Source organism: Alternaria hordeiaustralica (genome assembly GCF_023758085.1).
Source record: "Alternaria hordeiaustralica strain BMP 2776 chromosome Unknown scaffold_14, whole genome shotgun sequence".
NCBI lineage: Eukaryota > Fungi > Ascomycota > Dothideomycetes > Pleosporales > Pleosporaceae > Alternaria > Alternaria hordeiaustralica.
Window position 1 is genome coordinate 184,875 of NW_026056786.1, and position 19,540 is coordinate 204,414.

Here is a 19,540-nt window from a genome sequence, read left to right on the forward strand (position 1 = left end):
GAAGAGGTGTGCGGCGGTGGTGTGTGATGAGGCGTGGGCACATGCTGTGTGACGATGTTCGGCACGAGGTGGTAGGTGATGAGGAAGTTGTACGAAACGCGAACTATTGGGGGGTTAGTGGTAGTATAGCTGTATCGGATGGCTTCCCGTTGCGCGATCTTCTCGCTTCCCTTGACATAGACTTGCATGACCTTTTTCCGACGAGTTAACTATCTTGATGGCTTGGATTTGAGCAAGAAGGATGGTTTTGGTAGCTGAAGGAGTGGTGTACAACCCCAACCGAAGTAGTTAATAGGAATATAAATACTCATCTCCAACACCTACCATGCAATCGTACTACATATTCAACTCATCCCATCCCCTACACCCCCTCTGCGACAACCTTCCCCTTCCCCGACACAGCCAACCTCTCCGCCACCTTCTTAACACACGCCTTCCTCTTCCAACACCCGCGATACCACTCATCCAACTTGGCAAATCGTGCCTCCTCCCAGCCCTCCCACTCCCCAACCAACCCATGTACAACCGGCCAAACAAACGCATCCGCAATACTAAACCTACTCCCCGCTACAAACGGTCCTCCGTTCCTCTCTACAGTTTCTTCTAGACGCGCTAGGAGGTTCTGTAAGGCGAAGTTGGTGGTGGTGGTAGTAGGAGTAGGAGTAGTAGGAGTAGAAGTAGGAGTAGTATCCCCCCGTATTTCTCCACTCCCCTCGGTTCCTCCACTTCTCCTTGCGTTCTGCTGATTCCGCCAAACCCGCAAAATCTCTGATGCTAATAGTATAACCGGAAACGCATTCGCGCTCGCCAAATTCGCAGAATGGCTTTTATCGAGGGGGTGATATCGGTCTAGGTACAGTAATATACCCATCGGCGTGTGAATCTCCGAATGCTGGACGTCGACATCCCGGAAGGTGATTTGGCGGTTTTGTTCAAACGACGGGTCAAGGTTTGGTGCTTCAACAACCGTGTAAGGCACTTTCGCTTCCGCTAGACAGATAAGCACCTGATCATTTTGCACACTGTCATTCGACAGGAAAAGCAGCGGTGTATCGTCACCCGGCGGCTCATGGAGGTGCAAAACATCAAACCCCTCACCATCCCACTTCTCCCACTCAAACTCGACGTTGTGGTTCTCGCGGCTGAACGCAGTGATGAGGCGTTTCGTCTCCGCCTCGTCATTCGCAACGATATCAGCGGCGTCGCGTTGCGTTTTCGACGTCGCGCCTTGGCCCCAGATGATGGTGCTGCGGCAATCGAGGTACGTGGCTATGTGGCGGAACGTCAGACTGATGCGTATGCCTCCATATGCGTTTTCCGTTTCGCTGCGTTCGGCGGGCAGGCGCTTGTCGGGCTGGATGCCGTGGAGCCATTTTGCGTTTGAGGCGAGGCCGAGGGTGAACATGGAGTTATGGGGGAGGTGGACGCGCTGGGTTGAGCGTGGTGAGGACGCGGGTGAGGGGTCTTCTTCTTCTTCTGGTTTTGCTTGTGATTCGGCTTTCTTGGTGCGGAGCCGCATGGTGCGTTGCGGACCGAAGCTTACGTTGACGATGGAGGAGCCTTTTGCGATGTCGAGCGTCTTGTCCGAGTGCTCGGAGATGAAGTCGTTGCCGGAGCGGTAGAGTTGGATAAGCACGTGGTTTAATGGGTGGCCGACGAGCTTCTCCGCGCGCTTCCTTATGACGTGGACTTTGGGGGAGAAGCGCAGCAGGGGCAGGGTTTGGTCGGATGGGTGCCGGTATACGGGCATGGAGCCGTCGTCGCCGAAGGCGCCCTGGCAGCATACTAGACGGGGTACTTCGCCTTGTTGGTGGAGCATCTTTTGCCATCGGACTTCGTTGTAGAGTTGGGTGAAGATGGTGTCTTTGAGTGGTTTTGCTGGTTCGGACGGGTGGAAGTAGTCGGCGGGGAAGAAATCGTGGATAATGCGTGAGTCGCCTTCTGCAATGTGATCGCCAGGCCCTAGGACGGGGAATGTTGCGAGTGACTGCAACTTGGGCGGCTTGCCCATCGTGGCGGCTTTTGCGGGTGTCGAGGTTGTTGGAGGCGAATCAGATTCTGTCACGCTCACAGGAGGTTGTTCTGGCCGTGCAGCTTCTACAGTCGGTAGCTTGATTTCCCTGTCGTCTTGCTTCGGGGTGGTTGGTGTAGGCTTTGCAGAACTGATGGACCCTCTCTTTGACTCAGACCCCGACTCAGACTTTGGTGCCCTAGTGAGTGACATGCGCACGCGATCCGAGAGTTCAGTCAACCTGTTTTTCTCCTTCTCATCACCAGCCTTCGCGGACAGTGCAGGTACCGAGCTAGCATTCTTCAGCATATGCTGCTTGCTATCCTTCTGCCGCAAATCTGCAACACTCCCAGCTTTTGCAATCTTGGACATTCGTTGAGGCTCAGCCGATGCATACTGTGGTATGACTGTCGGTGCCGTAGTGATTGGCGGAGATGGATCTTTCGTAACCTGGTTCGCCGTCGTGCTCGGCTCGCCATTCGCCTCTTCACCATCTTCCTTTGATGCTTCTCTGTCCTTCGCTTTCTTCTTGCTCTTCCTATTCTTCCTCATTCGAACCTTGGACTTGACAAGTTCCGGCTTGTCCCCTTCTGCCTTATCTTCCGCGGCACCTGCAGCACCCTGTGCAGCCCTCTTCTCTATGATGTCCCTTGCGAGAGACAATTTAGCCATACGCTCCTCCATAGTCTGCTCGCTCTTCGCGCCATCCGCAGGCGCTGTTGTCTTTGTCGCAATTATCGTCGTATCCTCCTTGAGTATCTCTTCACTGTTGACCAAATACGTGCTGAAGAAATCTTCCATGCGCTTCAGCGCCAATTCGTGTCGACTTTCCTTGCGGAAGCCCAAGCAGTCTTCTATAACATGAATCTTAACACCATGCCGCGCTGCATCGATGACAGTAGCAAGCACAGAAACATTGGTGATGCATCCGCAGATGAAGAGTTCGGTAATGAGTCTTGCGCGCAGTGTTATGAGCATGTCGGTGCCCTGGAAGGCGGAGTAATTGGTCGTTTGTATCACAACGTCTGCAGGTAGCTCGATCTGCTTCGCGATGGCATCTGCAAACTCGGCGCCACGCGTATCGGGCACGCATGCTGGCGTTCTCTTCTCGCTCTTCAACAGGAAGAGCTCCTCGTCTTCTTCAGCTTTGGCTTTTGCGACTTCCTTTGGCAGCGTCTTTCGTCGTGCTGACACGCGTTTCAGCAGGGCTAGCGCGCGTTCCTTGTGTTTTGAGGATCTGGAGGGCGCTGGCAGCGACGCTGCTTCCTTGGCTAACTCTTCCTCAGCTTCATTATTGTTTTCCTCGCCGTCGAGCAGCCCTTCTACGACAAGCGTGTCTCCCGCACCCGTGTCGGTGCCAGTCGCGATGCGATCGGCTTCGTACAGCGTCTGGACCCAAATGACATTGCCGCTGAGCTCCCTGAATTTCGGAATCAAAGTCTGGATGCGCTCCAGAAAGCCCGTCTGGGTGTCAACGGGAAGTCGTCCTTCTGATGTCACAAAGTCGTTCTGGAGTCCAACGAGAACAAGGGCTTGGTGTGTTTGGAATTTGGGTTGGTTTTGGGACACAAGGTCCATCAAAGACGCCATGTTGGAGTTCATCGTGTCAGGAACGCGAACGGCTAGGGTTGAACGCGGAAGCGACAAGTCTTGGCATCAATGCTAGTGAGCGGGAGATTGCTAGACAAGGGCTTCCTCAATACGAAAGCGAGCGGAAGGCAATGGTTAGGGTGTTGGTGTTCTACTTTTTGGACGACAGCTGATATTTGATCACATGGTGCAAGCAGGGTAAGGCCAAGAGGGCGTTCAGTAGATTGAGTCAAGTCGCCGCATCTTCGGGCCATGCAGGGATAAGCATTGGAGGAACGCGTCCCGGATGGGTTGCGCAGAGCGTCGAGAGCTCCAACAGGCAGGATTGGTAGTGTTTTGGAGGTTCTCGACGGCCGCTAAATGGCCCCTCGCGCCCATCCCCGCCACCATTAGCGCGGGGCAAGGACGGTACTTCTATGTTTGCGCCCATCTGCGACCGCGGACATGCTCACTCCGCAAGGGCTTCCCTCTCATATCCTCCACCATGTACATCTCGCCGACCGCATCTCCGCGCACACGTGTGTCTGCGCTGCGGCTTGCCCCCGGACTATAGGTCGGACGGTATAGCGCACAAGGCAGGAAGCCTAAACGGACCTCATTCTTCACCGCCAAACCGCCTATGCTCGATACTGGAAGCAGACTCTTACTCTCACTTGTTGCTGAAAAAGGATGTGATCTTCCGCGAACCATCGGCTTTGGATGTCTTTGCTGCACTGCCGTTGCTGGTGGCGCTTCTGGTACCTTGCTTCTTCGCGGGTGTTGACTTCTTCGCAGGGCTTTTGGCAGGCGAGACAGACGCGGTGGGTTTGTTGCGCTTGTGCTGTGGCTCAGACTCTGCGGTGCCATCAGTCACGTCGTCGTGCTCTCGCTTGATGCCTTTTGGCGACGTCGCTGGGACAGGCAATGGCGCGTTATCTTCGGTACCTTCGACGCGGTCGGTTGTGTCACGCGTCTCATCAACATCGTGCTCGACCTTGATCTGACCCTTCTCGTCTGTCGAGGCTTCCAGATCATGTTGTGCTTTGTCGACAGATTGCTCCTCCGCCTTCGTCTCAGCAGCCTTTCGTTGGTTGCCGAAGAAGTTGGCAATGTTGTTCTTGTTGGCTGCGCTGTTGATTGGCACGAGAAAGGACGGCGAGTTGTTGCCAACTTTGCCTACGTCTTTGCTGACCGGGTAGCACTCCAACTCGCCCTCGTATGGTTTCAACAGCGACTGCAGTTCTGTGCTCCACTCTGTGCGCGTCGGGTCAAGCCAGGTTCGGATGGCATCTGAGCCGTTGTCGAAGATGACGGGCATGCGGTCATGCAGAAAGCTGAGCTGCTTGTTCGAGTCGGTGGTGATGACGGTGTAGGTGTAGAGCTTCTCGCTCGAGTCCTCGAACTGCACACAGTCCCATAGCCCAGCGAAGCACATGAGCTGGCCGTCTTTGCGCTTGGTAAAGTGTGGCAGTTTCTCCTTGCCCCCGTTCTTCTTCAGCCACTCATAGAAGCCCTGTGCCACGATGATGCAGCGCTTCTTCTTCTTCATGGTCGTCCACATGCCGCGGTCTTCGAAGAGCGAGTCGTCGCGGCAGTTGATCGTCTTCATCTTGGAACCGTAGTCGGGGTTGCGCTTCGTCCAGAACGGTACGAGACCTGTCGCATGCTGTCAGTGACGTACGAGGTCATAGGTGGATGTGCCTACCCCATTGCATAGACTGCAGTTTGTATTTGGTATCTTCCGTCGCGCCTTCCTCCTGGCCGCCAGTCTCGGGACCGTCCGCTCGGTATACAAGCCCATGATAGCCTGGGGCGAAGTTGTAGCTTTGGCGCACGTTGCTGTGGTCGTCGGGTGCCTCTTCGACTGGCATCTGCGACTGTTCGAGCTGCTGGCGGACCTCCGAAGGCCTCTGGTATCTTTGTCAGCTGTCACATTGTATTTCGCGTGACCACATATCCTCACCAAGGCCAGCGCATACCGTCCACACATGATTAAAGAGATTCAGTGCATCGTGGTGAGGTCTACGGGCAACGCGATGCGGCGCGTTGGTGATTGGCTACGTCATGACGAGCCTCAGCCCTACGCGGAACGCACGCGACGGGCACTAAAAGTTCGTTCCGTCATGCACTCGCTCCACCAGCTGCCAGATGCCATCGCCCTCATCTTTTTGCCTTTGCCCGGCGCACCATGTTGAGCAGGACGGTCCCCCGCGCCGTGCCCCGAACGAGCGCAATCGCACGCTGCGAAGCGCAAACCCCGCTGACACGATGTACACAGCTGCCGGCTAAGCCATGGCGGCCAGCACAGCAGCACCTGGGGCGGCGCTATGGCTCGACGATGCGGGAGCAGTTCCGTGAGCAATACCACAAGAGCCCCGTGCTGTTCCCCTTTGCGATTGGCTCCATTGCCCTCGTGGCCGGCATCTGCGTCTTGTACATACCGTGGTACTACAAGAACGTCATCATCAAGCCCTACCACAACTTCCCCGAGCCCGTCGCAAAGAAGCTGCGCAGAGCCCTCTTCTACAGCCGCGGCCAATGGCTCGACATCCGCGAAGCCAACAAGCACTTTCGCCAGGCGCTCGCCCTCGCCGACGAGATGGGCATGGATCCTTTTAGCGACGAGATCATGGGCGTCAAGTACACCATCGCTGCGCTGTTTGAGGATGCGGGATACTACAGTTTGGCTATCGATGTGCTCGAGATTATGCGCAATGATTGCCAGAAATGGGTCGACGAGTTCTCGGATAGACATTGGACAAATGGGAATAGGAGCAGGGTGAAGAAGAACATGGTGCAGATCAATCTGAAGCTGGGCCAGCTCTACGACGTGAGATATGTCAACGAGCCTGAGAACGGCGAGAAGCGACTGGTCGAGGCTGTGGAGAGCGCATTGAAGGAACAACAACGGCGGGAGAAGGACGGTGTCAAGAACGGCGAGGGGCCTTGGCTCACCAACGACGAGATGGGCGGTGTACTCGAAGGTAGGCAGCTACATGGCCGAATACCGCTTATGGCATGCTAACACAACTCAGCCCTCGGAACACACTACGAGCAATTCGACTCCCACTACCTCGCCGCACCCCTCTTCGTCAAAGCCCTCCAACTCTGCCCACCAACCTCATGCCACAGCGTCGTCCTAAGTACATCTCCCCACACTCCTCCCCACCCATCCACCCATATCCACTAACACACTCTCAGTGAACAACATATCCACCTGCCTCGCCCAACAAACGCCCCCCACCTCCTCCAACGCAATAACCATGTCCGACGCCCCCACCTCCTTCCCCGTTACAAACTCCGCGCCGCGCTCCCTCGCCATCGACCAAGCACGACAATGGGCAGAACGAGCCCTCGCCCTCTCCGCCCAGATCAAGTCTTCTTCCTCTGAAAGGAACGAAGAGTGCGACATGGGCTGTGCCGTCGCGACGCATAATCTCGGCGAGTTCTTGGAAATGGAAGGGAAGATTGGGGAGGCGAGGAGGAAGTATGAGGAAGCAGCGCAGTTGGCGAAGAAGATTGGGTTTGGCGAGGGGGTGGCGAATGCGAGGGCGGGGGTTAAGAGGTGTAAGGGGGTGGAGAAGGGGGGTTGATGATGGGGGGAGGTGGTGTAGTATGTGAGGGGATATATTGGAGAACGCTTGAAAGTCTATTTGAACGTTGTGTAGCGAGCGCAATGAGCCGTGATGCTCTTGCCTCGGGACGCAGACCGGTGGGTTGGTAGGTTTAGAAGTAGCTTTGAGATATAAAACTACGGCCAAGGTTATTCTCACCTCACCGTTTCCACCCCTATTGCGATTCCATGTCAGCGCGTACTCTCTCCACATCAAACCCCTTACCAACACAACCTCGCCCTCTTTCCACCTCTCCATCTCCGTCTCAGTCGCTTGGAGCGATCGCCTCAGTTTCCCTTACGTGCTTCATCATCCGCCGGATTGTCCAAAGACTCATTACCCAAATTATCAGCCGGATCGTACAAAGACTCATTACCCGAATCATCCGTGATTTCTGGATCGTCCCACACACTCCTCTGCTTTCGCGCAGCCTCCTCATGCATCTTCTTCTTCGGACCACTCTTGGCAGATTCCTCCTCAATCTTCAGCTGGCGTGCGCGCTCAATTGCTTCGTGCTTTTGGGTAATAGCAGAGTCGCGTGCATCAGCTAAGGCCAGTTCGTCTTCCGACAACAGTCTGTTCTTATGAAGAGCGCGTATGTCGCCCGTGTAACCCAGTGGTGGGATATCAGCCGCATTGAGTAGAGCTGTGACTGCGGCGGCTCCATCTCTGCGCGCAGACTTCTTGTGCCAGTCTTCGACGTTGATCATCTCGCCCTTATTTTCGTACTCGTGTTGTACGTCCTTGTTGAAGAACTCGTGATCGAAGCCCGGGCTAGTCTGCCTCTTGGTCCTATCCTTGAGAGCCTCGACTGCGCCGTCAATCCATGTGTTCTGAGAAGGCTTCGCGTTCTGCGCTTCCTGATGCGCCTTGATTGCCTCTTCATTGGTCGCGGGTAGTTCGGTCCATGTGTAGCCCTTGGCCTTGAGAGAGGCTATGACGTCTGGATGGGTGGGTATTGGTTCGGTCTCAACGGGCTTAACGACTCGCGGCTTCGACGTCGGTGCGGACGTTTCCGTCGTCTTTCGTGGATCCGTCATCGTTTTCTTGGACGAGGTCGACTTCTTGGTGCTTTTCTCTGGAGGAGGTGGCGAAGAAGAACGGGCGCTTGACCTGCCCGAGGTGGCCTTACTAGTACTCCGCGTGTTTGATGCGGGATTGCTGGTCGCAGGCTTGGTTGTCGTAGGTTTGGTTGCCGTAGGCTTGGTTGCCGTAGGCTTGGTTGTCGTAGGCTTGGTTGTCGTAGGCTTGGGGGTTGGACGTTTGCTTCCTGGAAATTTGCTGGCTGTGCTGGGTTTAAGCTTGAGCTTGACCACCAGACGCTTAGCTTGCCGTTCGCGTTCAGCAATCTCCATGCTTTCGAGTTCTTCGTCCGTGTCAGGTGGTGTGGTTAGAGTAGAAGTGTCAGAGTCATCACCTTCGTCTTGTTCCTCAGCTTGCTCTTCGTCATCTTCCTTAGCTTGCTCTTCGTCTTCTTCCTGAGTTTGCTCTTCGTCTTCTCCCTCAGCTTGATCTACATCCTCTTCTTCACCCTCATCATCAGCGGCAGCAGTATCGGTAGCAGGCTCCCACTCTCCTTTGATATACTGCTCGATCTCGTCGTCCGTGATATCAGGCATCCATGTATCCTCCTTCTTGCTCTTCTTGAGCTTAGGTTTCAGCGCGCCCATACGATCTCGCAGGCCACGAATGTTGGTACCAGCACGATTTAGGTACGAGGTCAACCCGTTCAGAGGCCTAGTACCCAGAGCCTCTTCCATTGGTTTGCCGCTCTTGTCTCGGATATCGGTCCGACCCTCGAAGTAATCGTTGAATGCTTCAAAAATGAGCTCGTTATGTGGCGCCACGAAGGTATCAGTCTTGCCAGTAGCAGCTTCCAGGAGCTTCTCATGGAACAGCTCGAGATAGGCGGTCTCGAACGGAGTCCATGGTGTGTGGGTAACCTTGGGCGGGAACTTCATGTTCTGGACGAAGATTTGATTGCGCCACTTGTTGATGTCTCTGATGTGGTCCTTGTTGTTCCAGTCGATGTTTTTAGCTGCCTTCCTGTCGTACTCAAATGTTCGATCTTTCTCGTTGTTGTCGTGTCTATGGTGGAACCTGAGTGTCAGTCGTTTTGGTTGAGGGGCACCGACGACGAGCGTCGAGCGTTCGTCGCCGTCTAAAATCTCCCATTCGAAGTTGGCGTCTTCATCTGGGGCCTTGACTGCTTTTGACCCAGGATGCGCTGGCTTCCTCTGCTTCTTGCCGGTACTGGTTGCGGGTGGTGTCTCACTACCGGTCTTGTTGCGCGGTGATGTGCGCGTAGGAGTGCCGCCGCTCTTGGCTTTCTTCGCGGGCTTTGGGGATATAACGGCGTCTCCCTTTCGCTTCGGAGGCATCTTGACGGTACTGAGTGGTGGATCGTTGCAGTTGATGATCTGAGCAGCGGGTATGAACCTGGAAAGCAACGGATGGGGAGCGGGGTATAAAGTAACCAGAGGATTGACCAGAATGATAGAAGCCTAGCTTCTTGCTGTGGGCCATTCACGAGTTGCTTCTAGGCCCTTGTGAAGGTGTAAAAAAACAGTGTAGCCAGTCCAGTGATTGTCAAAGCTTCTATCCGAAAAGAACGACATAGTGAAGGAGACCATTTGTCAGTCATTGTATAACTCGAAGCACTGTTCTGGCCTAGCGATGGTACTCGTTGGTAGTCGATATATCAAGACGTGAATGGAGCGCTTTGTGGTTCTCTGCATGGTGTATATAGGTCCAAATTTCACTGGTGAGTCGCTTGAGAAGGAAAGGTTGTGACATCTCTGCGCGATACACATCTTTTGTCTTTTCCGGGATGCGGGCGGTTTGTGAAGAACGCCAGTTTGCTAATGTCAGCCGGACGAAATGATTCTCAAGTGGACCAATCTGAAGATCGTTCTTAGCAAAGTGCAAGACACCACGAGCAGGAGCATACTAGGATGTAACAATGATGATTAAGCACGTTGACACTATTGAATAGAGTTCTATCGCGTCCAGCAGTCGGTGTAGCCGCCAGGTATGATGTGTGGTAATATATGTCCAGCATATGGAAGATTTCGATCACGGTAGTGGTTGACGGAGATAACTGTAGACGAGCATCAGCGGAGAATACCACTGATCGTCGCGATCCAGAACTCAGACTACGCGAGTACATCTAGTTCGGCGCGAGAGACGGAAAAGATGGGCAGTTCGTGTGGAGCAACTGTGCCGTAGCAAGAGGCGGTCTGCAGGGGCACTCGAGTAGTCTCTTGTTAATCCCTGGAGGTGTTGAGGTACTATTACCACCCGTCCCGGTTAAGCGATGCCAAGCACGACGGAGGACGCTGCCGACTCAAGAGGGCATGGGAGGAGTGCAATCGCTCGATGCGGACAGAGGGGGTTGGAGGGAGGGAGGTCTTGGTGAGGAGGATGCGGAGGGTGGGCGGCGGTGATTGGCTCCGGCGCCGAAATTAGCGTGGGCGCGCATGTTTACGTCGCGTGTTCCTCGTGCACGCCATTTGCGCGTGCATGGCTGTGACAGCTGCCAGTGGCAGCGTCGTGACATCAGCGCTTGGTCGCGCAATCAGTGGCATCAAGGGCTCGATCCATAGGAAAGGCGGAGGTGAGGTCGGTGTAGGTGGGATGCGGGGCCAGGGGCAGCAGCTGGTCCCGCCGTAAATTAAGCAGCAAAGGCGAGTGTGGACCCTGACCAAGAGGGCTAGCCGGCTGCGGGCCTAGTCCAGGGCCTCCTTGATGCTCCTTTCGAGGCCGTTGGGGAAATCATTCCCTCTTTTGCGGTCCGTCGCGCTCTTTTCGTGCTGCCGTGAGCTGTTGCGCCGTCGCTCTGACTTTCTTCTGTTGCATGAATGCCGCCTGCAGAGTAATACCCACAGAGTCACAGCGTGCACGACTCAAGCCGGCGCCAGATACTAATTCCACAGAAGTGAAACACGCTCTACACCAGCACCACCGAACCGAGCGCCCCAGGTAAACAGGTCTGCTTACCTGCCGCGGCGGAGAGCAAATTTCCGCTCCGTCATATCGAACCACCACTGTGAAGACTGCAAACATGTCCAGCGGAAGCATCACCATGGAGGTGAAAGAAGAAGCCGTCGAGCGCGCGCCCAGGTCACACGTGGACAGCTCGCCGCTGCCGACAGACTCGATGGTCACAGTGCCCCTCTCCGAGACGGACGGCAGAACCCCAGAGGAAGAGGAAGGCGCGAGGGAATCGGTGATGCGGCCAGAGATTATAGTTGAGGAGCGAAGAGCATCATCACGAACCAACTCAACGGAAATCCGCAATGCCTTTGGACGCCGTGCGAGCCAATCGAGCGTCGACACGCCCGCCCCAACCAGCCCTACCATCTCAGTGCGGGACACCGACGCACCCGTCTCCCCCAAGACAGCAGCGCCAGACTGCAGGGGGCGCCGTACTAGCAATGGCTCGGGAAAAAGCGAAGAGGTCGACTGGGCTGAGCTAGAGAAAAAGGAAGAACAGGAGCCCGAGGGCGAGGAGGAGGTGTGTAGACGGCCCCTGTATGAATAACGAATGCTAACATATCTAGGCCATGGCCCTGCTGCTCGCCCGACTGGAGCAGGAGAACGAAGCCATCCTCTCAAACTCAAAGTCCAACATGAAGGTCGCCCGCGCCCGCAGCCAGTCCCGGCCCCCCTCCTTCAACCAGCTCAAGCGTCTTGTGGCGGATGACACCTCCACCATGCGCTTCTCCCAGCTGCCCTCGCCGCCCCCCATGACCGAACTCGAGTTCTGGGCTGCCCTCGTACGCGACTACCCGCAGACCGTCCACAGGCTGCCCACGCTCTGCTTGAATAAGATTCGGGGAGGCATACCAGCGCCGCTGCGGGGCGTCGTCTGGCAGAGTGCAGCTGGCTCGAGGGAGAAGCTGATCGAGGACCAATATGACTCGCTGTGCGGAGAGTCGAGTCCGTACGAGAACATCATCAACAAGGACTTGGGACGCAGTTTCCCCGGTGTGGAGATGTTCAAGGACCCTGAAGGCGAGGGGCAGAAGATGCTCGGCCGCGTGCTCAAGTGCTTCAGCTTGTATGACCACAAGATTGGCTACTGCCAGGGTCTTGGTTTCCTCGTTGGCCCGCTGCTCATGCAGATGGGCGACAAGGAAGCCTTTTGCGTGCTCGTGAGGTACGTCATCGCACTTTCCTCACAACGTCAGCGACTAACAACACCAGGCTCATGGAAGACTACGATCTACGCTCATGTTTCCTGCCGGACCTCTCCGGCCTCCATCTGCGCATCTTCCAGTTCCAGAAGCTGCTCCACCAACACATGCCTCAGCTAGCCCAACATCTCGACGATCTAGAAGTGCAGTCCGCATATCTATCGCAATGGTTCCTGTCTTTCTTCGCTGTCACATGTCCGCTACCCATGCTGTTTCGCATCTACGACGTGCTATTTGCCGAGGGCGCATCCGAGACGATCATGCGGGTAGCCCTCGCGCTAATGAAGCGCAACGAGCAAAAGCTGCTGTCCCTGAGTGAGTTCGAGGACGTAATGCAGTTGCTTTTGGGGCGCCAACTCTGGGACCCATACGGGCGGAACGCGGGGTCAGCGGATGAATTGGTCGGTGATTTCGTTGGTTTCACAAACGACGTGACGCGCGAAAGGTTGCAGGGATTGGAGCAGCAGTACAAGGAGGCCCAGGAGAAGGATTCGTCCAAGCAGCAAGTCCAGAAATCTGCCACGAGCTTCCTGGGCCGCCTGTGGGGTCCCTCCAACTCTTCGACCAAGTCCGTTTCACTCAGCCCGGGTCTCTCCGCGCCTTCACGCCCTGTTAGCTTCCTAAGGCGCTCGGCGTCCAAGCAGAGTCTCGCCTCGACACTCAACTCTACTGCCGAATCGGATGCTTCTGCTGCGACACAAAGCACAGCCATGACGGATATTTCGCGCGCCTCGAATGGCGACGCGCTGTCGATGAAGTCGGGACACGGCTCCATGGCCATGGGCGCATCGTCAAAAGACCGGGACCTACATTACCAAATCGAGCAACTCCTCATGTCGGTAAGCCAACTGCAACGCCAAAACAGCGAACTCGAAGCCGCCCTCCAAAAGCAGCGCGAAGACCGCAAAGAAGACCACCGCATCGTCCGCACCGTCGTCGACAAAGTCCGCAAAAAGACCACCACCCTCGCCGCACCCTCAACCCGTTCCTCCCGCCGCCGCACAACTATAACCTCCGCAACCACACTGCCCCCTTCCTCCTCCGATGACGCCGCCTCCACCCCCGAACTAACAGAAGAAGCCTCTGAAATCGTCGAAACGCTCGAAAGCCGCTTCCCAGCCGCCACACTCCACCACCGCGCCTCCTCCATGTTCGAAACAAAAGCCCTCCTCCGCGACAACCTGTCTCGCACGAAGGAGCAACTCGCCAACGAAACCCTGCGCGCCAACGCCCTGGCGCGCGATCTCTCAGACCGCGACGCAGAATTGCAAATCGCACGTGACGCGCTGAAGGATACGAGACACAGGTTGCAAGATAGCTACAACCAAAACCAGCGCCTCGAGAAAAACATCCAAGAACTAAGGCAGAATGCGCGGAAACAGTCTGCGGCTGCGAGTTGGACGGGCGTGGATCATAGTGGTGGGAATGCGCCGGATACACCGCCCACACTATCGCGCTCCACAACGAGTGATTCTATCAACACGAGCGGGTTAAGGGAATTACGGCTGGGTAGAACGAATAGCCAGAAAAGCGAAAGGGGTTATTATAATTCCCCCGCGCCGCCGGTCCCATTTTCCAAACGAAGCAGTTCACTGGCTACACAATCGGTACTCGCGACTGAAAACAACACACCCGCCGACAGCGAAGCTCTTCTGTTGGAACTTGTCAACGCCAAAACGGCGGAGGCGGTCGCGAGACAGGAACTCGAGGAAATGAGGAGTAGGTTTGAGGGGATGAAGCGTGTTATGAGTAGCGGTGGAGCGAATGGAGGAGGGGGAGGGGGGTATAGTGGGAACGGATCACCGATGTCAGGAAGTCCCTTCGCGACGCCTACCCAAACGCCGGCTGTGACGCCTAGTCCTGTTCCTAAAGAACCGGCAGCGGGGACGGGGGGAGGATGGGGGTGGGGTGGGTGGAAGAGGACGGTTAGTAGTAATGCGGCGGGGGGCTCTTAGGCTGGGCTCTTTGATAGACGCTGATGGGGAATGGGATCTGGAATGAAGGGGAGGAAGGTGAAGGTTTGAGGGAGGGGATGTTGATGTTGGTGTACAGTGTATATACTCATACGATCTGGTATTCGAGACCAGTACCACGCCTACTCTCGAGATATAGAGAGAGGGACTTATGTCTTCTTGGGCTTCTTCTCTGCCACGGGTGGCAAGAGAATGGATGGGCCGTATTATACACAACGGGTTTAATGTCAACATTTACATTTTCTCCCCATGAATACCCATCTTCTCCGTTTCTCTCTGTCTTTCCAATAAAAAATAAGAAATTACGTGCTTGATTGGAATGGTGTTTGGGGACGGAGCACATGAACGAAGATTCTAAGAGAGTTACGTGTGCTAGAGAAGATGTTGTGTCGGGTCGCTGAGCAAAGACTTTGAGCGGCGGTACAGGATGTAAAGGCGTGACCCATGAGATTGCCGGATTGGTCGGTCCAATGCTAGGGATAACAATGAATTCCATTCCGCGCTACGACTCGTTGCGATCACGTTCGTGCGATACGTGAACTATCTCTTTGTTGCACATAAAGCCCCCGAGTATCAGAAAGTGCCGAAATTTGACATAATGGGACAAAGCGAAGGCTGTGACCTTGAAAACAGACACATTGCCGTTGCCGTCCTCGAGACTCGAAAGACTCGTCGCTATACACGATAACCCCACACCACTTCACAACGCGACTCCAAGAAGTGCTTGACGCGATGGTTCGAGAGAGCGCAAGACTAAAGAACAAAGCGGCCACCGAAGCTGCGTCTGCGGCCACAACTCCGCAAGTTTTACTCGTCAATCCCACTCTCCGAGAAAATTGGTCCAACCCATCTACTCCGGCAGAGTTCAATGCATGGATGGTCGAAACCAAGGCTGCGCTGCTGAAATGGCTGAATGAAGCCGCTGCGCAGGCTCGAGATCCAGATATTAGGGATAAGATCGACGAATATGAGAAAGAAGCTTGGGAACGATGGCAAGCGTTCGAAGAGGAGACTGATGTTGAGACGGGGGAGATACATGATCCGATACGGCGCGAGGAGATGGAAGAAGCTGTGATTGCAGAGAGGGTGAATTGCTCAGAACTACACAAAAGACATGAGACATGGAGGAAATTTGTTGAGTATCGGCATGCGCTGCAAGCGTGGGAGGACTTCTTGTACTACCAAAACGTGTGGAATAGGAGATATTACGTACCCGGGAAGATATACTCGGAGGTTCCAACTGGGAACAAGGGCCCTGCATCACTGGAGACACCCAATGAGAGAGTTGGAGGAGAGGGCAAAGAGCCGGGAGCAAAAGCGCCCAAAAAGACTAAAGGCAAAGCCAAAGCCAAAGATGCCCCCGTGGGTACTCCGGATCAAGAAAGCACGAACCGAACAGACATCGAATACCACAACCAGCCCTTCCAAGGTATCTACAACGGTTGGATGTGGAACATGATCGCCCTGTACGAGCAAGCTCGTCTAGGCTATCGTAAGCGCATTCCTGCCGTCGTTGCCCCCCAAGATGCGCATCGGTACAGTCAGCCGCCCCGTGGTACCATACCGCAAACCACACCAAGCTACCAACATCGCTATCGCCACCTCGAAGAGCGGTTTCCCCGCAGAAAAAGGAAGCAAATCGATATCAACGAGGTCGAGGAACGGTGTCGCAGGAAAGCCGAACGTAAGCTCGATATCCGACTCGAAAGAGCCCGTAGGATGGAGCCGATCACATGGAGCATCGACGAAAAGGCCTACGAGAAATTAAGAGCCGAGAAGGAAACCGAATACAGCAAAAACCCACTGACCATAAACCTCTTACCCGAAGGTCACAAAACCCACCACGGCAGCCTCGAAACAAGTTTCAACTGGCCCACATCCTTCGACGCCCCCGTCTCCACCATCCTCAAAACCACAAAAACGCGAGACCACGTCTACGAACCACTCAGCGACCCCGAACACGACCCCTCCGATCCAAAAAGCAGAAAAAGGTTTCTGGGCTACAAGAAAGACGGAAACGGAGCGCGTATCAAGAAAATCGACAATAGACCACACTACCAGCGCGAAACAACCATGCAAGAAGGACTCGTCTTCGAACACCAGATGCGCGCCGATGGAACGGTAAAAGGGCGAGACCGCACCGGTGAATGGATTGGAGATTGGGTACCGGGTCAGATAGCTTCCCCCGTTTGGGTATATGACGAGGACGGTAACCGTATCCCTTTACCACCGCGATACGAATCGAGGAACAGATTCTCAACTTTCCTGGTCAAAGAATCTCATATTAGGGAGACGCGGCGCCAGCGACATGAAGATGCAGAAAGGGAGTATGAGTTATCTGATGATGAGGATGAGGGCTGTGTGCACTCGAATGCCAACTTCTCGAGGTCGGGGAATGGGAATCCGGAACAACTGGGTAATCCTTGGGCTTCCAACATCGATAGCGACGGAGAAGGGGGAGAAGGGGGAGAAGGGGAAGGTGTTGGGCATCCGGGTGATAGCGATGATGACGATAGTGACGATGACGGGGATTTGTTTGCGGAGTCGTATAGAGAGTGCTCGGAGAGTCCGGCGACGAGACAAGCGCGGTTTTTGTTGGAGGATCTGCGGGAGAGGTTTGGTGTGCTTGAGAGCTGGACTGTGGAAAGTGTTAGGAATTTGCAACGGCCTGGTAATGATGGTTCCTTGGTTGTTGGAGATGAAGAGATTATAGATTGGTATAAGAGTGACGCGGAGGGGTCGTAGGTCGTAGGTATGATTGATGTTTGCTGTCTCATTTAAGTTCGAATTGCATGCATAGTGTAAGCTTGATGAGCCCTGATACTCGACTGTCAGCAGCGCACGCTGAACTATGTAGTGAAAGACACGAATCGGTGGCGCTAATCCGTTGCGTGCTCGAAAACTCAAAGTAGCCACCGCGCACTGACCATCACAACAGTGAGTAGTCGGTAATTATTTGCTACAAGTTAGCAACCACCTACAATCAACTCGATAAAGACTCCCGCAACTTTTTGTCGCACTCTAAGCGCCTTAATTCAACACGAATCGTCCGCCAAAGCTCTTCGCATAGTCATCATGAGTGACATCATCCTACCAGATGCGCCCGCCGCAAAAGAAAGCCGTCCCTGGGACACATCCGCGCCCACTCAAGATGTGCCCGATGAAGTAGCGAGTACCCCCTTGAGCATTGGAGATGCGGCGTCTCCAGAAGAAAGCCGCCTCCAGGACGCATCTACACCCACTCAAGATGTTTCTGATGAAGCGGCGCGCACTCCCCGCAACATCGAAGATGCGGCGTCTCCAGAGGAAAGCATCCCCCAAGACACGCTCACACCCACCCAAGAAGTTCCCGATGAGGCAGCGAGCACTCCCCAGGGCATCGAAGATGCGGCGTCTCCAGAAGAAAGCCGTCCCCTAGACATACCCGCACCCACCCAAGACGTTCCTGATGAAGTAGCGAGCACTCCCTGGAGCGTCGACGAGCGCCTTTTCATCCAGTTGCAAGCCGGCTTTGCTCTCGCCGCCGCCAACTTGCACATCTGTACAGTACTCCCGCCGACAGGCCAGAGCGGCTACTACGTCTTTCGCCGCTTCTTCAATGACGCCCAGCAAGGCACCACCGAGACCACTTCCGACGACAACCCTACCACGACCTCGAGAACCCAAGATGAATACCTGCTCCAACGGCAGGAGCTGGTACACAAGACACTATCGATATCGGATGGAATGGTACGAAAGGCGATGAAGACTGGGGAGTTTATGAGAGGGAAGATGTGGATTGTTGAGCAGGAAGTCTTCGACAAGTACCGAGAGATCCGCGAAGAGATTGGCATCGATTTGCCGATCGAAGACCCGAGACAGAACAACAAGATGTTCAACTTCCTGTACCAGATCGTTTGCGCAAGGTTCCCCAAGTCGTTGGGACATAGTCCTACCAGCTCAGACGCGGACGAGAATCGCACCCGTACGGAATATACTGATGACGACATGTATGAAGGCTCTACCCTTAGCTCTCCGCCTGAAGGCGAGTTTGAGAATACAGAGAGCGCTTCGCCAGCGGAGGAAGACGCACCAGCCACTGAGGAGACTACACGACAGACGCGTACGAGGGTCAGGAAGCCCGCCGCCGCCCTCGACGGCAACAACGAATCCCCACCGATCCGTAAGTCCGGTCGGAAAGTCCTTGTAACCGACAAAGCAAAAAAGACGCAGACAGGTACGAAACGCACCAGGCGGAACACGGCGGTAGAAAACGAGAGTGACGATAACGAGGAAGATGAAGAGGAAGACATCGTCGTGGATGAAGAAGAGGACGAGGGTGGAGCATCACCGAAGAAGCGCGCCAAGAAGACCATCCAGAAGAACGCCCAGAAGACCGCAAAGCCGAAGACCAAGAGGGGTCATGGACCGAACCGTAAGCCGAACGATGCCTGGTCGAAAGCAGAGCGCGAGGTCATCATCGCACTTTTCAACAAGATCATAGCCGAGAAGGGTCTTATTTACTGGGTAAACAATATCAGTTCAATCTTCCACGAGGCTACCGACGCCGTGAACGCACACAGGGCCCTGGATACAGCCACGTATCCTGGTAACCCTCGCGGCATGGATGGTGTGCGCACTCAGGTCCACAAGAAGGCCGCTTATGGGCGCATCATAGACCAGGCTAGGAAGCTGAGAGCTAAGGACGCCGATCCCAAGAAGACGGTGACAGAGGCAGAGCTGAAGCCTCGGGATGTGTTTAAGGTAACAGATCTTGATCCTGGAAAATGAGGGAAATGTGCAGTGGAGTTTAGCTGGTGAGAATGATGGAGCCCTGGTTTGCGGGCTTCGATGGCAAGATGTTGTATAGGTGTTGGGGGACCGGCGACTGTAGATGCGACTTCATGGCAACGTCCGATGAGCTGGGAGGCGTGAATTGATACTATCAGGCTGGAGATGGCGTAAGGTATGAGTGGCGCTGCGAGACAATGATGTTAGATACCCATTTGGGTCGTCGCCCTTGACTATAGCAATGAAAAGATGAAAGATATATATCCAAATGTGCTGGTGGTGCTTACTGAGTGTCTTCACGACGCGCGCCGACTTATGCAAATAGAGGGCGTTTGCCTACGGAGATTGTGTCCGTCCACGAGGGTCGTGCGTGTGTGCGATGATAGTCAGATGGGTAAGTGTATG

General features: G+C 54.9%; 7 protein-coding genes across 7 annotated transcripts; 4 read left to right on the plus strand and 3 right to left on the minus strand.

Annotated features, from left to right (window-relative positions):
* Positions 1-361: 361 nt before the first annotated feature.
* J4E84_006896 (uncharacterized protein) lies at positions 362-3,601 on the minus strand (the record flags this gene model as incomplete). Its single annotated transcript, XM_049389483.1, has 1 exon — positions 362-3,601. The coding sequence occupies one exon, from the start codon at positions 3,599-3,601 to the stop codon at positions 362-364; it is 3,240 nt and encodes a 1,079-aa protein (XP_049242676.1).
* Positions 3,602-4,250: 649 nt separating this feature from the next.
* On the minus strand, positions 4,251-5,570 carry J4E84_006897 (uncharacterized protein; the record flags this gene model as incomplete). Its single annotated transcript, XM_049389484.1, has 3 exons — positions 4,251-5,236; positions 5,286-5,490; positions 5,544-5,570. 3 exons carry the CDS (start codon positions 5,568-5,570, stop codon positions 4,251-4,253), a joined length of 1,218 nt encoding a protein of 405 aa, XP_049242677.1.
* Positions 5,571-5,768: 198 nt separating this feature from the next.
* Positions 5,769-7,173, plus strand: J4E84_006898 (uncharacterized protein; the record flags this gene model as incomplete). Its single annotated transcript, XM_049389485.1, has 3 exons — positions 5,769-6,564; positions 6,616-6,723; positions 6,782-7,173. The coding sequence occupies 3 exons, from the start codon at positions 5,769-5,771 to the stop codon at positions 7,171-7,173; spliced, it is 1,296 nt and encodes a 431-aa protein (XP_049242678.1).
* A 308-nt stretch (positions 7,174-7,481) lies between these two features.
* Positions 7,482-9,575, minus strand: J4E84_006899 (uncharacterized protein; the record flags this gene model as incomplete). Its single annotated transcript, XM_049389486.1, has 1 exon — positions 7,482-9,575. The coding sequence occupies one exon, from the start codon at positions 9,573-9,575 to the stop codon at positions 7,482-7,484; it is 2,094 nt and encodes a 697-aa protein (XP_049242679.1).
* A 1,682-nt stretch (positions 9,576-11,257) lies between these two features.
* J4E84_006900 (uncharacterized protein) lies at positions 11,258-14,347 on the plus strand (the record flags this gene model as incomplete). Its single annotated transcript, XM_049389487.1, has 3 exons — positions 11,258-11,710; positions 11,757-12,355; positions 12,403-14,347. The coding sequence occupies 3 exons, from the start codon at positions 11,258-11,260 to the stop codon at positions 14,345-14,347; spliced, it is 2,997 nt and encodes a 998-aa protein (XP_049242680.1).
* Positions 14,348-15,097: 750 nt separating this feature from the next.
* On the plus strand, positions 15,098-17,110 carry J4E84_006901 (uncharacterized protein; the record flags this gene model as incomplete). The annotated part of the gene is made up of 1 exon (XM_049389488.1): positions 15,098-17,110. The coding sequence occupies one exon, from the start codon at positions 15,098-15,100 to the stop codon at positions 17,108-17,110; it is 2,013 nt and encodes a 670-aa protein (XP_049242681.1).
* A 330-nt stretch (positions 17,111-17,440) lies between these two features.
* J4E84_006902 (uncharacterized protein) lies at positions 17,441-19,135 on the plus strand (the record flags this gene model as incomplete). The annotated part of the gene is given in 2 exon segments (XM_049389489.1): positions 17,441-17,444; positions 17,463-19,135. The coding sequence occupies 2 exon segments, from the start codon at positions 17,441-17,443 to the stop codon at positions 19,133-19,135; spliced, it is 1,677 nt and encodes a 558-aa protein (XP_049242682.1).
* Between the last annotated feature and the right edge of the window lie 405 nt (positions 19,136-19,540).